Source organism: Coffea arabica, chromosome 11e (assembly GCF_036785885.1).
Source record: "Coffea arabica cultivar ET-39 chromosome 11e, Coffea Arabica ET-39 HiFi, whole genome shotgun sequence".
NCBI classification, from domain to species: Eukaryota; Viridiplantae; Streptophyta; class Magnoliopsida; order Gentianales; family Rubiaceae; genus Coffea; species Coffea arabica.
The window spans coordinates 44947199-44962653 of record NC_092331.1 but is presented as its reverse complement, the minus strand read 5'-3'; the positions used below and the strand labels follow the sequence as shown (position 1 = coordinate 44962653).

The 15455-nt window shown below is 36.1% G+C and overlaps 1 protein-coding gene across 1 annotated transcript; it reads right to left on the bottom strand.

Moving 5' to 3' along the window:
• Positions 1 to 258: 258 nt before the first annotated feature.
• On the bottom strand, positions 259 to 4107 carry LOC113718864 (flotillin-like protein 3). Its single transcript, XM_027243789.2, has 3 exons — positions 3626 to 4107; positions 1392 to 2323; positions 259 to 982 (listed from the first exon to the last, which is right to left on the bottom strand). The coding sequence occupies exons 2-3, from the start codon at positions 2316 to 2318 to the stop codon at positions 446 to 448; spliced, it is 1464 nt and encodes a 487-aa protein (XP_027099590.1). The 5' UTR covers positions 2319 to 2323; positions 3626 to 4107; the 3' UTR covers positions 259 to 445.
• Positions 4108 to 15455: the final 11348 nt, after the last annotated feature.

Sequence of the window (15455 nt, the reverse complement as noted above, 5' to 3'; positions counted from 1 at the left end):
AAAAAATGTTAAAAGGTTAATTAAACTTCTTTTTCTTTTTTGAGGACAAAAGCCGAACATTGGGGAACTACAAACCAAACATTTTGGGGTGCATCAAAATTGCATTTCTCGCAGCAAAGAAATTGCTATCATCTAGTAACAACTTCAAATTAACTTTCAAAGCTATAGCACATTATTCCTTATGTCCAATGCTAATAATGGAATGTGCACTGCAATCTTACTGGGAATGCTGAACAACATAAATTGAAATCACAAAAGGAACTTAATCAGACATCGATGACCATTCTACTGTAATCCAGCAGTGATAAAATTTTCGTCAAATATGTACTAAAATAACAAGTAAATTCTTCTAACAAGAACAATGAAATGAGCAACCGTCTGGAAGCTTATTGTTGGAAAATCTCCACCTAAGAAACTGCACTATAAGAAGCAACTGTCCTGATATCTAATTCTCTGGCTGGTTTGTTATAGCCTTGCCTGCACCAGGACTAGGTAGACTGCCCATCCAAGCCGGAGGCAACATACCGGTTTGCTCGTGCACAGTCTGGAACAAAGGTGGCAATGCACCGTAAACTGATCCTATTTCTTTCATGGCAGAATTTGCAGCACCTGGTCCATCTCTGGCCTCTCCATTTGACCAAACACTGATCTTAGGTTGCAGTCCTTGGATCGCCTCAGCATTGATTTTGGCAATGTCCTTGAACAGGCCACTTTCAATCATCAGATAATCTCTCAAAGCATTGTAGTTTCCACCCAGTGATGTCAATAAGGTGCGGATTTTGAACCCTTGTGCTTCTGCAAGAGCCTTCATTCCTTCAGCTTCTTTCGTTTTTGCATAAAGTTCCGCATCTGCAGCTTGTTGAGCTGCATACAGTTGAGCTTCTGCTGCCACTTTTTGAGCTTCTGCAGCCTTTTGTCTCTCGTATAGCACTGCCTCAGATTCCTTTTGCTTCTTGTAGAGAACTGAATTTGCCTCTTGAACCTGATTTTTAATGGAACATGAGTACGGGAATTTTTTTTTAAAGAGCCAGTCAAATGAAACGTACAGACTAAATCTGGCAGCACAAAGAACAATGATACACTTGCTTAAAAATCTTGCTTATTTTGATTGTCAAACTAGACAAGGATTGGGTTGGGAGAAGCTTCCTATCAGAAAATATCAAAAAATAAGCCTTGTATGATTAGTGACAACCGCTATACTTTTCTACTTGATGAAGATATATAGAGGATTTTGACTTCGCAGGTGCAATATTTTTCTTCCTTGCCCCCCAAATAATTTAGAACACAGACTGATCTCAAAGGTTATGAAGAGTACAAGTAAAAAAAGAAAGCTTAATCAGGATATGATCAAATCACTTTTGATAAAGGACATAGAGAAAACATTGAAATACCTTAATCTCATAATCAACAGTAGCCTTGCTGAGTTGTTCAGCCTTTAGTTGCTCAGTCTTGGCCAATGCATTTTTCCTCTCAACTTCTTTTTGTAACTCTGCCTCCCTAATAGCTACAGCCTTTTCAGCCTCCACTTCAGCCATCTTTGCCTGCTGAGCCCATCCAGCCTTTTTGGTAGCTAGCAGAGCATTGGCTTCAGCAACATCAGCCTCCCTTTGATTCTCATAAATCTTTACTTGGGATTTCACCATGATCTCCTGCTTCTTCCCTTCACCTTCCCTTTGTGTCGATATGATCTTTGTCTCAGCATCAATCTTGGCAGCATTCTGAAGTGTCAGACCTTGTCTTTCTTTTGCTCCTATCTCACCCTTCATCTTTGCCTCAGCAACATCCACTTTTGCCTGGTTTGCTGCCTCCATTTGAGTTTTCTGGCCTAAGTAGGAGAAATATTCATGGCCTCTGACATCAACCAGTTGCTTGATGTTAGCATTATAGATCAAGAGGCCAAATTGGTTGAGTTCCAGCTGAACCTTGTCAAAAACCTCCTTCTTGAAATCTTTGGTGCCTTTAAAGATTTCTTCCATGGTCATTGATGCAGCAAGAACACGAGTTTCTCCCTCGATCACACCTTGAACGAGCTCCTTGACATTATGAGAATCGTGACTATGATCAGAAAGAAGTTTGGCATACTTAACAAGGCTGTCATGGTCATCAACTCTTGGACCTATTGTGAAAACTGCAGGGAGGAGGAAGGGTAGCTTCTCAGCACTCATTGCATTGACTTCGAAAGTGTAGTTAACTGGAGTCACATCTATGACTCTGCATTTCTGCAATGGCCAGACAATTGCCTTCTTTGTGATCTTGATGTCATTAATGGAAGCACCAGTAATGGCCAGAAACTCAGATGCCTTCGCGACACGATACATTTTTCCTGTATTGAATTCTTGCAATGGTCAATAGTGTCCCAAGATATCAACTAAGGCACAATAAACATACATAAACATTGAACTAAATCACATGAAATGCTCCAAAATTTAAGCATCTACATCAAGCCAGTTAAGCTGAACTATGTTAGGACGTTACAAATTCATGGGATTGGGACAGGTACAATTCCATTCGGTTTGGTGCGACTCTGTACAGTTGTTGTATTTCTTTCAAAATTTGATTTTGATGTATCTTTATACATATGGTTTTATTTATACATTGAGTTTGTGTCCGCAAATAAAATTTATACGCATAATAATGTTATATAAGCATACACCAAATTATGTATGAAATACAACAACCATGCAACTGTATAAAAATTTAACCGTACCTGCCGATGGTACCAAATTCATTGACATTAACGAATCAAGATGTAATACTGCATCAAGCACCAGCCCAATTTGTTCAATGATATTTCGGTTATTTGTCAATAAAACCTTTTGCTTTATTAACCAAAATATGTTGAAAATACTTGCTTATTGATAAATTAATGAAGCTTAATCATGATGCATTATTGCACTTATTTAGCGGATGGACATCATTTTTAAAATCTTAAACCACACTTTTAAAATCTTAAAATACTGGATTTCATGACCGCAATTAACCTAATAATACATATCAATCAGATATTTTACAACTATTGAGTTCATAATAATACTATGCTTGCAGGAAAGATAAGCAACTGCACACGAGTAGGCAAGCAATTGCAAGGATAAAACCAAAGACATAAATTCTACTAACGAGAACAGTAGAAAGGGGCAAAAAATCAAAAAGAAAGGAAACTAGTACAAGCAAAATGAAAACTACTAAAATTGCATCAAATCTTCAAATATTCTACACTCAAGTGCACAAAAAATTTAGGGATAATCAATATGACAAAATTTCACTTATTAAAACTCAACCAACACTGATTTAGCCAGAAAATTTCAGACCTAGACCAAATCAACCTAGTCAGAATTACAAATATCAAACTAAATAATAATCAAACTAGAAGAAACAACCATATATTTTAAAATATTAACGAACATAAAAACCCTTCAAAAATAGCTAAAAAGGAAAAGTAAAAAAAAAATTCCACAAAAGCTTCAATCCTGGGCTTAAACTATCTATTTCATAAACTCAGGAAAAAAAATGCAAACAATAGGGTTTTAGGACAAAAATTTTGTGACACACGTTACCATACATAGAAGGCAAGAAAACAATAAAAAAAAAAACGAAGAAGAGAAGGCGACAGCGTGACATCACTTACGTTGAGATCTTTGAAAGCGAAAGTTGAAACCCTTCCAGAAAATTTACTGAAAGAATAAAAGATTGAGGTTTCCTGATTTATTAGGCAATTCTGCTTTATGTAGATATTTATAGTTGGAAGCCTAATATTATCTCCTCTGTAATTGGATCACAAAAGGAAAGGAATATGTATCTTGTAATTGAAGGAAAAGAATATGTATCTTCTTGGAAATCAATCATCTTTCTAATTTTTCTTAAGGCCGACTAACGTCACTTTAAGATATTTCTCTTGAGTTTCCATTTTTTTTCCCTCTTCTTTGGTTTTGAGTTTTAGTCCATTTATTTTTGTTCTTCCGTTTTTTGAGTTCTTATAATTTATCTGAAAACATATTTTAGAGTAATTTTACTATGACCATGTTATATTTGGAAAATGACTTAGATTGCTCGATTCCAATTATAAGCCTGAAAAAGTATGGCAAATTAGTTGTTAGTAAAATATAAAGAACTTGGAATCCAATGAATTTCATTCCTTGCAGAATTCCAATTGTATTTATGAGTACATATACATGATGAACTGATAAGGATCTATATGATGAAGTGATAAGTATCTATATCATCAATATGGTTATCAATATCCCTTTTTTATTTGTATTAGTTTTTTTTTGTGATTTTTAAAGGTAAGCCTGAAGTTACTTACATTGCCACTAAAACGCGCTGTTGGACATGCAGAATTTATGTTTTTTTTTCCCCTCAGAAAATTGTATGGGCTAGATTGCAAAGATGAAACTTAGGGTCTGTTTAGTTGGACGGAAAACATTTTCTCGAAAACGTTTTCCTAATTTGCCACTGTTTGGATATAATCTAATTTGGGAAAAGGAAAAAAATCCCAATGGCCCTTCAACTTTTTTTCAAATAAAGTTTAGCCCTCCAACAATTAACGGTAAAATTTTGGTTCTTGATCTAATAAAAGAACATATTCGTGACCCTTCTGTCAAATCCAACAGTTAAGATTGACGGAAGCATCATCAAGTGAGATGCACGACCAAATATCAAGGGCATTATAGTCTGTGCAGAAGCGTTGACCGAGTAAAAATGCAGTTTCTTCCCTTATCTCAAATCCCTAGATATATTAGGGTAAGAAAAATCTCTATTGCTATCAAAACCGAAGCGGAAAATGCAAAGATCTATTTGCTTGTCAACAGGGTGCTAAAATTAATTTTATGGTCTATTTGCTTGTCATAGAGATCTATTGCAAATGATTCTTTTTTGACGTAGAAAATCTTTTGCAAATTCTTCTACAGGTTTTGATCACAATAGTTCAGTAGTCCTTGTTGGTCTCTTTGCTGGTGGTTGTGCATTGGGCTCTTTTGTTGGTGGAATAATTGCAGATCAGATGTCACGCTTGTACCCACATTCAGGCCGTGTCATGTGTGCTCAGTTCTCTGCTTTTATGGGCATTCCATTCTCATGATTCCTTCTGAGAGCTGTTCCACAATCTATGAGCAGCTATTCGCCATATGCTGCCACCCTCTTCTTGATGGGCCTTACTACTAGCTAGTGTGCTACTGCTACAAATGGTCTAATGTTTGCTGAGGTTGTCTCTGTGAAACATCGGACCATGATTTATGCATTTGATCGTGCTTTCGAAGTATCCTTTTCTTCTTTTGCAGCTCCTATGGTTGAAATTCTTGCAAAAAAGATGTACGACTACGATGCAAAGTCTATTGATCTTGAGTCTGGAAGAGCAGCATTAGCTTTGTCGAAAGGGCTTTTCTCCATGATGGCAGTTCCATTTGGTTTGTGCAGTTTATTTTACATACCATTGTATTGGAATTTCAGACATAATGAGCAATAGATCTCTATGGCCGATCCAACTATTCATTCTTTGCATTTTTATCACAGGCTTTGAGAGCAATGGAGATTTTTGTTTGCTCTAATATATCTAGGGATTTAAGGTAAGGAAAGAACCTGCTTTTTTACTCTCCTATACAAACTATAATACCCTTGGTATTTCGCCGTGCATCTCACGTGATAATGCTTTCCATCAATCTTAACTACTGGATTTGATAGAAGGGCCACAAATATACTCTTTTATTAGATCGAGCACCAAAACTTTATTGTTAATTGTTGAAGGGTCAAAACTTAACTTGCAAAAGAGTTGGAGAGCCATCGGGACATTTTTCCCTTTGAGAAAATGATTTCTGACGGAAAATAACTTACACTGAGGGTCCGTTTGGTTGGATGGAAAATATACAAAATATTTTCCCTAGGAAAGTATATTTTCCATCGAAATCATTTTCCTGGAAAATCACTTCCTTCTCCATAATTTTTCAGTGTTTGGTTATTTAGTAAAAATATTTTTCAAATTCCTTTTTCATAATTTTCTGGTACTTGGTTTGTAGACACCAAAATTTCAATACTATTTAATTTCATTTTAATTTTAATTTTAATTTAATTTTATATTTAGTTAATCAAAGTTCTCAAAATGATAGTTAGCTATTTTTATTAAATTAGGGTTCATTTTCTTTTTAAATAATTTCTGAAAAAAGAAAAGTCTCACAAAAATTTGTTCTTAATCTTTTCAAATTTAATTTCTTGAAAATAAATGAAAATTTGCAAGGCAATTTCAAATAGAAGTTTAATATTTTGTTTACACTAAATTTATTTTGAAAAACAAAATAAAAAAGAAAAAAATAAAAATAGGTGGAAGGCATGCATAGTAGCTAAGTGGGATAGGTGAGCATTAGCTATGTGGTTTTGGCATTTTGCACATACCATTCAAAGGATAGGTGGCAAGACAGATGGAAGATGGGGAAAAATCTGGAAAACAAAAAAAAAGGGAAGGACGGAAGGAAGCTGCGGGTAGGAAAAGGGAAGAAAAGAAAGAAAAGGTTTTTCGGGTGAGAGCTTTTGGGAGGCAGGAAAGAAAAGGAAAAAATTGAGAAAGGGAAACAAGAGAGAATCTGGGGGAGAACAAGAAAAAGGAGAATGAGACTGTGGAAAAGAAGGGGAGAAAGAAACTAGGGAAGAAGAAAAAGGAAAAGTGAGGAAAGGGGTTTTGGGAACAAGAAAGAGAGGAGGAAAAAGAGAAAGAAAGGGAGAAGAGAAAGAGGGGAGAATCAAGGGAATCAGGGAGGAAAACAAAAAGAAAAACGAGGGGAAAAAGGAAAGCAAAAGAAGGAGAAAATGAGAGAGAAAAAGAGAAAAGTACAGAATGATAATGCTTTCCATCAATCTTAGCTGCTGGATTTGATAGAAGGGCCACAAATATACTCTTTTATTAGATCGAGCACCAAAACTTTACTGTTAATTGTTGAAGGGGCAAAACTTAACTTGCAAAAGAGTTGGAGAGCTATCGGGACATTTTTCCCTTTGAGAAAATGATTTCTGACGGAAAATAACTTACACTGAGGGTCCGTTTGGTTGGATGGAAAATATACAAAATATTTTCCCTAGAAAAGTATATTTTGCATCGAAGTCATTTTCCTGGAAAATCACTTCCTTCTCCATAATTTTCCATTGTTTGGTTATTTAGTAAAAATATTTTTCAAATTCCTTTTTTCATAATTTTCTGGTACTTGGTTTGTAGACACCAAAATTTCAATACTATTTAATTTCATTTTAATTTTAATTTTAATTTTATTTTATTTTATTTTTAGTTAATCAAAGTTCTCAAAATGATAGTTAGCTATTTTTATTAAATTAGGGTTCATTTTCTTTTTAAATAATTTCTGAAAAAAGAAAAGTCTCACAAAAATTTGTTCTTAATCTTTTCAAATTTAATTTCTTGAAAATAAATGAAAATTTGCAAGGCAATTTCAAATAGATGTTTAATATTTTGTTTACACTAAATTTATTTTGAAAAACAACATAAAAAAGAAAAAAATAAAAATAGGTGGAAGGCATGCATAGTAGTTAAGTGGGATAGGTGAGCATTAGCTATGTGGTTTTGGCATTTTGCACATACCATTCAAAGGATAGGTGGCAAGACAGATGGAAGATAGGGAAAAATCTGGAAAACAAAAAAAAGGGAAGGAAGGAAGGAAGCTGCGGGTAGGAAGAGGGAAGAAAAGAAAGAAAAGGTTTTCGGGTGAGAGCTTTTGGGGGGTAGGAAAGAAAAGGAAAAAATTGAGAACGGGAAACAAGAGAGAATCTGGGGGAGAACAAGAAAAAGGAGAATGAGACTGTGGAAAAGAAGGGGAGAAAGAAACTAGGGAAGAAGAAAAAGGAAAAGAGAGGAAAGGGGTTTTGGGAACAAGAAAGAGAGGAGGAAAGAGAGAAAGAAAGGGAGAAGAGAAAGAGGGGAGAATCAAGGGAATCAGGGAGGAAAACAAAAAGAAAAACGAGGGGAAAAAGGAAAGCAAAAGAAGGAGAAAACGAGAGAGAAAGAGAAAAGTACAGAAATTGTTCTTATGCAAAACCCTATTCAGGCTGACGAATCTGTCTTATTTCTTGCTCATTTCTGGTCTCGATAGTGCTTTTTTTTAGGAGATTTTTCTTTCTACACCTTCTATGGATATCTGGGAATAACTTTCGTTTAGTAATCATTGAATGAAAACACCTCCAAGGCAACCAAATTGGGGCTCGAATTCGCAGGTTTGTCAAGGCTGAATTTTCTTCAACAGAGTTTCTTGAGTTCCATTTTCCAGAACAGCTCAATTTCTTTGGGCATCTCACGTTCGTTTAGTAGCTCTAGTGCTTTCAAGTAATCATGGATTCTTCTCAACATTGGTTTAATGCAATTTTCATAGAGATTAGAGTCCCTTTTGCATGATTTTTTGTTCCTTTTCTGAGTTTTGGTCGTTGCTAATGCTAGAGAACTATGGTTAAGTTTGGTGCTGATTGTTGTGTTGTTGATAGGCCTGGTGCTGGTTCCTTTGTTCGTTTAACATGTATCTAAAATTGTGAATTCGATTCAGAAGTCATGACAGATAGTGTTTTTCTCATATATGTAACCTGTGTAGTTGATGAACTAAAGGCTACACTTTTGGTTCTTGTTTGTGTGATCTGGGTTTGAGGATTCCTAGGAATGTAAAGTATAGGATTCAAGTCTGATAATAGGATTGAGCAGCGTCGTTGTCTTGATTTGAAAGTTTGGGGCTTGATTGGAGCTTGGTTTCTTCATGAAAACCCAGAAAGAAGTTGCAGAAAGCTTCTCGGATTGCAAAAGCTTCTTCGAAGCTTGCATGAAATATTTCCACAAATTACATTTTGACCCCCGGATTGTTACCTAAATCTACTATGGCCCAAAAATAGGGAAAATCAATCAATTTTACCCTTTTTGAAATTCAATCATCTTCTCATGATTTAACCATGTTTTAAGTAAGTTTATTTTCTGGTTTTAGGAGATAATTAGTAGAATTCCATTAATTTTTTAAAGCTTTTATTTTGACTTCTAATCTTAGCAATAATAACATTGCTGTAGACACCAAATTTTTAGTTTATTATTTTTCATGATTAGTTATCATTACTTATTTTTGTCTCTTTTTATTTTCTTTTTTTTAAGACGCTTTAGTGCAAAATTCATAAGAAAAGAGGAAAAATTACTCACAAAAATATACTTTAATTCTTTAGATTCAATTTATGAAATTTTGTTGGAATTAGTGAAAATAAAAGGAAATTGCAAAGAAAAGGAAAAAAAAGGAGAAAAATTATTTTAGCATTTTTTGGCCTTCGTTGCCTTTGCGTTGTTTCGATTTGTGATCAAGAAAAATCATTTTCCCTTTACTAATTCATTGAAAATACTCATCATCAATCAAACACAAAATTCCGGCATTCTGATTCCTTTGTAGTTGACTTTGTTTAAATTTTATTTTTATTTTGTTCCCTTTAAAATCATTATTTTCACTATTATTAATTCATTGGAAAGAAAGGAAAAATCCAGTAAAGGAATTAATGAAATACTATGAAAAAAAAAGAGAAAACGCGGCATGCCAACAGAATGCAAGAAACAAAAATGCAGTTTTCTTCCAGTGGGTTTTCCGGTCATTCTGCCCGATATTTTGCTCCATCGGATTAGCATAGTACAAGGCCATCTGACCCTTCATCCGGCAACTCAAAATTCTGGAAAGCAAAAGCCATCTAAAGGCTCACGGAGGGCCACAGAAAAATGCAGAAAAGGGAACCGTAGATGCTAGGTTTGAGGGATGGCTGATGCCTATATAAAGTCATGAAGTTGAAAAGGAAAAGGGGATGGACGGCAGCATGAGTGAAAAAAACAAAGAGACCGAAAGAACCAAAAAAACAGAGAGGAGGAAGACGGCTGAGGGAGAGTTTGAGACCGAGTGACGGCAAAAGAAATTCTGGTAAGGGGACTGAGAGGAAATGGAGGAAAACCGAGAGCTAGGAAGAGGGCAAAAGAAGAGGAGTGTGACGACTAAGCTTTGGAGTGAAGGCTAGGTCTTGGGAGGAAACTTCAAGGAAGCTACGGCAGTGAAGAAAACAGAAAGAGGAAGGAGAGAAAAGATAAGGCGAGTTGGAGCAATCTGGAGAGAGCTGAGGCAGTGGGTAGACTAGACTGAATAGGGAAAAGGCTGAGAGCTAAAATGGTTGGAACTGGTGGCAGTCACGGAAGAGGGATTCACCACCACCATTTGTTGCCGAGAGCTTTACCAAGAACGTGACTGTAAGGTTTTCCTTTTTCTTTGCTTCTGTTTTAGATGTTTTCTGTTAATTAGTAACGGGACTATGAGAATCATGAGTTTATTTGGTATTCTTGATAACTGATGTTGAGGTTTCTTTCGTGAGTATGGCCCTTTGTTCTTGGATCCTTAGATTAAGAGTTTTTGCTGCAACAAGATTAAATCTTTCGACTTGTTGCAGCAGTTCGGGCACGTCGTTTTTCCTTTTCCTTTGTGTTGCTGAAGCTTGTGACTTGTTTGACGTTCTTGTTTTTATTTGTCGCTTGACTGAGGATGCCACGAACATGTTTGCTACCAAAGTTGTGTTTAGGACCCTCTTGTTGCAAACTTAGGAACCGAAAAGCTGTTAGCTTTCGTGCCTTCTCTCCCTTGTGAAACTGAATGAGTGTGGCCCGTGAGTTGCAAGTGTTGTTCTTAGTATTTTGTTTGTTCTCATGGTTTGGGTATTAGAGTGTTTTCTTGAAGCTTTAGGTTTGAAGTTAGTAGATGTCCATACGCCTTTGTACTGCCGGACCTTATTTGAGGTTTTATGAAATTGTTTTGTTGTCCCCCTGCGCATATGAAACCCGGAAGGTTGCAGAATTTTTTTTTCAGAAGATTGGTTTGCTCGAATGCTCAATTTCTGTGATTTTGATTGCTCAATATCATGCCTTTGCTGTTTGGTTGAGAAGCTGTCCGTGTTTGAATGAAAGTTTGCATCTGATGAACATCGCAAGCATAGCTAGCTGTAGCTGAAAAATTGCAGAATGCTATTTTGATGCTGGCATGATTTTTTTTTTCTTTTTTTGTCTGAGTTTGCTGATGTTCAAACATAATGATCTTGCGTCGTTGCATGGTTTGTTGTTGGGTTGAGTTTTGTGGGTAAATGATTAATGCAATGTTTCAGCATTTAATCTGCACGAGCTTGAATCTGCAAAATTAGCAGCAAGACAAAAAGCTGTCACGTTTTCTGTGCTGTTTTCTTCCCTTTTCCGTGGCTGCTTACTGAGTCTTTACACTTAGGTTGCATGTCTAATCTGGTGTAAAGGGCAAGGAATGGAATGATTTGGTGTCGGGTTTGTGTGTTTGGGGTCTAAAAAAGAATGTTTAAGCCATGATCGAATGCTTGCCGAAGGGAAGCAAATCATGATGGCTGAACCATTTCTGCACAATTTTCTCCAGCTTTTGGCGTGATTTCCTTTCTGTGTTTTGGCTCGTGTTGGATATTTGAAGTCACGAGTCTTGTTGTTTAGCCAAAGTTTTGCTGCCTAGCTGAAAGGATTTGGATCGAAATTGTGGCTTTTGGGTTTGAAGTGCCGAAAATAAAACGCAGCAAGTGTTGCAGAAACCATCTTCGTAAACAATTTGCATGAAATTTTGCATGAAACTCTTTCAATTTTTGGCATTGTTAAGGGATGTCCAGCCATGTTTAATTGGAGTAATTTAAAGCTATTGTATGAATCTGCTTTGCTGAAATTGCGGAACCTTGTGCATGAAAATATGCAACAAAGCCTTGCCGAGAACTTCATTAGTTGCTGAAGCTTTGTTGTGAAATGTTTTCCTACGTTACTTGCATGGAGTATGCATGGAAAATTTCAATAATTTCACTTTGACCCCTTGGCTTCCAACTAGTGCTGCTATGACCCAATCAAATTGAATAATCTCCTCAATTTGGTCCTTGGTAGTTTTAATTTTGGGTAAAATACATAAAACCCCCCTGTGGTTAAGGAAATTGACATGAAACTTCCTCATTGTTTAGAAACACCCACTTAACCCCCCTGTGTTTTGGACTTCTTTGGATTTTACCTGCTAACCGGCTGGGAAGCCGGTAATAACATGAAATACCAAAAATACCCTCATATATAATATGTGAAAAGTTACAGATGCAGTAGAGGACTTCTGAAAATCGCACCAAGAAGAAACCCTAAACCTACAACCAAGAAGAAGCACCATTATGCATAGCGGTGTGAGTTACGGTGAAGATCAGTCGGGCTTGAGCTACATTTCATAAAATGAGAGATAAACCCTAAACCTACAGCCAAGAAGAAGGTGTTTGTGTTGCAGATCGGCGGGATATATAGTGAACATCGATCGGCGTTATAGTGTAGATCGGTCGGCGTTGCTGTGCAGATTGGTGGTAGTCGCAACGCATTGGACTTATCTATTAACCAGGTAAAATACATATCCGAACCTTAAGTAGTAGACGAGTTGATTTGTTAAAGTGTTGGGGATATTTTGAAACTTGGTAAAAGAACCGCCATTGGTAAAAGAAATGCCGGAGCATGAAACTGCCCTAGCAAATCTGGAAAGGGCTGACCCACAAGAAAGTGACAAGTTAACAGCTGCGGGGTGGTTCAAACGGTTCTTTTGCCAAAACTAACAATGGCGGTTCTTTTACCAAGTTTCAAAATATCCCCAACACTTTAACAAATCAACTCGTCTACTGCTTAAGGTTCGGATATGTATTTTACCTGGTTAATAGATAAGTCCAATGCGTTGCGACTACCACCAATCTGCACAGCAACGCCGACCGATCTACACTATAACGCCGATCGATGTTCACTATATATCCCGCCGATCTGCAACACAAACACCTTTTTCTTGGCTGTAGGTTTAGGGTTTATCTCTCATTTTATGAAATGTAGCTCAAGCCCTACTGATCTTCACCGTAACTCACACCGCTATGCATAATGGTGCTTCTTCTTGGTTGTAGGTTTAGGGTTTCTTCTTGGTGCGATTTTCAGAAGTCCTCTACTGCATCTGTAACTTTTCACATATTATATATGAGGGTATTTTTGGTATTTCATGTTATTACCGGCTTCCCAGCCGGTTAGCAGGTAAAATCCAAAGAAGTCCAAAACACAGGGGGGTTAAGTGGGTGTTTCTAAACAATGAGGAAGTTTCATGTCAATTTCCTTAACCACAGGGGGGTTTATGTATTTTACCCTTTTAATTTTACAACTTCATTGCTTGTTTGCTTCAATTAACTACCATGCTTTGTTTAAATTGCACTTAATTCATGATTTTAAGAGTTTTATGATCAAGAGAGTTTGTATTTACATATTTTCTTTAATTGTTTCAAATTAAATTGGTGCCTTGACCTTTTCTTTATTTTTGGAGGGTAAATAAGTCATTTCACCCCATTAGAGCTCCAACTCAAGGGAGGTACACTCTATCCTTCATTTCTTGACTTTATTTGACTCTACGTGCATATATGTGTTTTATGTGTGCAATTGCATGACTTCAAGTGTTTATTTCATTTTTACCTTATTTATTTCTTCAGTTGCTTAGTTTTGCTTTAATTTTAGTTCAATTTCGTCATTTGGGGAGGCACTCGAATGCCAAAATTGTAATAGTTAGGGATTTAATTGTTTTATTCCTTCTACTTTCCCTTTTAGATTGTAGTAGGTCTTTCCCCCTAAAAAATGTAATAGTTAGGGCCTTATGTGTTTCGCATGTCTATGTGCTATGTGTTTAATCGTTTTCTTAGGTTTTTGGCATCTAGATATGCATGCTTATGTGTTATGTGAATTACGTGCTCACATGTCTACTTGTTTTAATTATGCACATTACTTATATACGTGTATGATTGATGCAAATGCACGTAATCGTGACTAGTCCAATGCTAGTCATGGTTGTCCCCTCGAGCTCTTGCAAGTCCAATGCTTGTGAGAGAGCGTAGATGTGGGCTAGTCCAATGCTAGACCCAATAGGGCCGTCCCTCGCTAGTACATACTCGCATGCCTTCACTACATCTTCATTCATTCTTTCCTTTTAGTTTTTACATTTTTGCATGACCCTGCACTCCCTTTCCCTTACATATTTAGGATTACATTTTCATTTAGATTAGCTCATTTGCTTGTATAGGTTAGGGAAGCCCCTTGGATATGGGATATGGACGAGTTTAGCTTTCCTAGCCTTAGCACGCTCGTATTCCCTCTATTAAAGGAAAAATTGAGTCACGAACATTAGTCCCCCGTACCCGACATGATGCATTCCTTTAAGACATGTATATTTCTATAATTATTTTATCATTTTCCTCTTTTTAGAGTCTCATATTTTGCATTATTCGTGACCTCTCCAAAGAGTCCGCATTGGGCATCACAATTAATGTGATTGGCACCACTCAAGCTTTGAAGAGAAATTTTGCCCCCCGATACCCTCCTAGGTCTAGGATTTGCATTCATATAGTACATCCAAATGTGATAAATTCTTTGGTTAAAACAAGAAAATCTTTGACTAAATCGCGCAACTAGCCTTGGCTAGGTCGAAGGGGTGCCTTGGATTTTTATCCTTGCCTTCCCCTTCGTCAAATGTGACTCCCGAACCTTTTTCGTTGGTTTATGTGGACTAGGAGTCGTTTAAAAGGGGTTTCTTTCTACATTTTCCTTTAAAAAATTCATTTTAGGTGACTTGGTACACCTTAACTCTATATCAAGTGGCGACTCCGATTTTTATTTCAAAAACCCTTTTTAAACTATATTTTGGGTCAAATCGTCGCATTTTCATGTCCCATTTAGACCCACTTTCTTTGTAAATCAAAAAATCATTTTTCAAATAAAAATTCACTTTCTAAACCATTTATTTTTATTTATTTTTCTTGTAAAAAATGGGGCGCGACAATTGCTTGTTTTAATTTCTTGAATATAGGTTGTTTACTTTCATTTAAATACTTTAATTATTCAATTTCATGATTATTTCTATTTTTTTTACATATTATTGCTTTTATTTGTTAATTAAATTGGTACATTGACTACTTTGTTGATTTTGGAGCTTTAAATAGGGTAAATCCAAACCCAATTAACTACTATTTCAACGGGAGTATTTTCTTTTATTATTTAAAAATCCTATGCGCTCCTATATGATTTTATATAGGGGTGGCAATTTTTGACACGACCTGAAAACACGACACGAATCTAACACGAAATTAATGGGTTTGGGTTGAGGTTTCGGGAGTTCGGGTCAGAATCGGGTTGAACCCGAAAAGAAAACAGGTTGATTTCGGGTCAACCCGTGGTGACCTGATATGACCCGTTTACGAATTAAAAATAATTTAATAAACATAAAAATAATTTTATCTAACTAAACTAAGTTATTCTTTTTTTTTTCAAAGGCATTAATTACTTAATCCTAAATGAATTTATTTAATCTGTGTGAAATTGAAATTATTATATTTGGACAAATATTATTTTTTGCTTTTATACCGTTTTAATTTATTTTATATTTTGTTTG

Coding starts and splice junctions, on each gene's coding strand:
- LOC113718864 (XM_027243789.2), bottom strand. CDS start 2,318: ATGTATCGTGTCGCGAAGGCATCTGAGTTTCTGGCCATTACTGGTGCT. Junction 983..1,391: donor CTGTTGATTATGAGATTAAG/GTATTTCAATGT, acceptor ATTAAAAATCAG/GTTCAAGAGGCAAATTCAGT.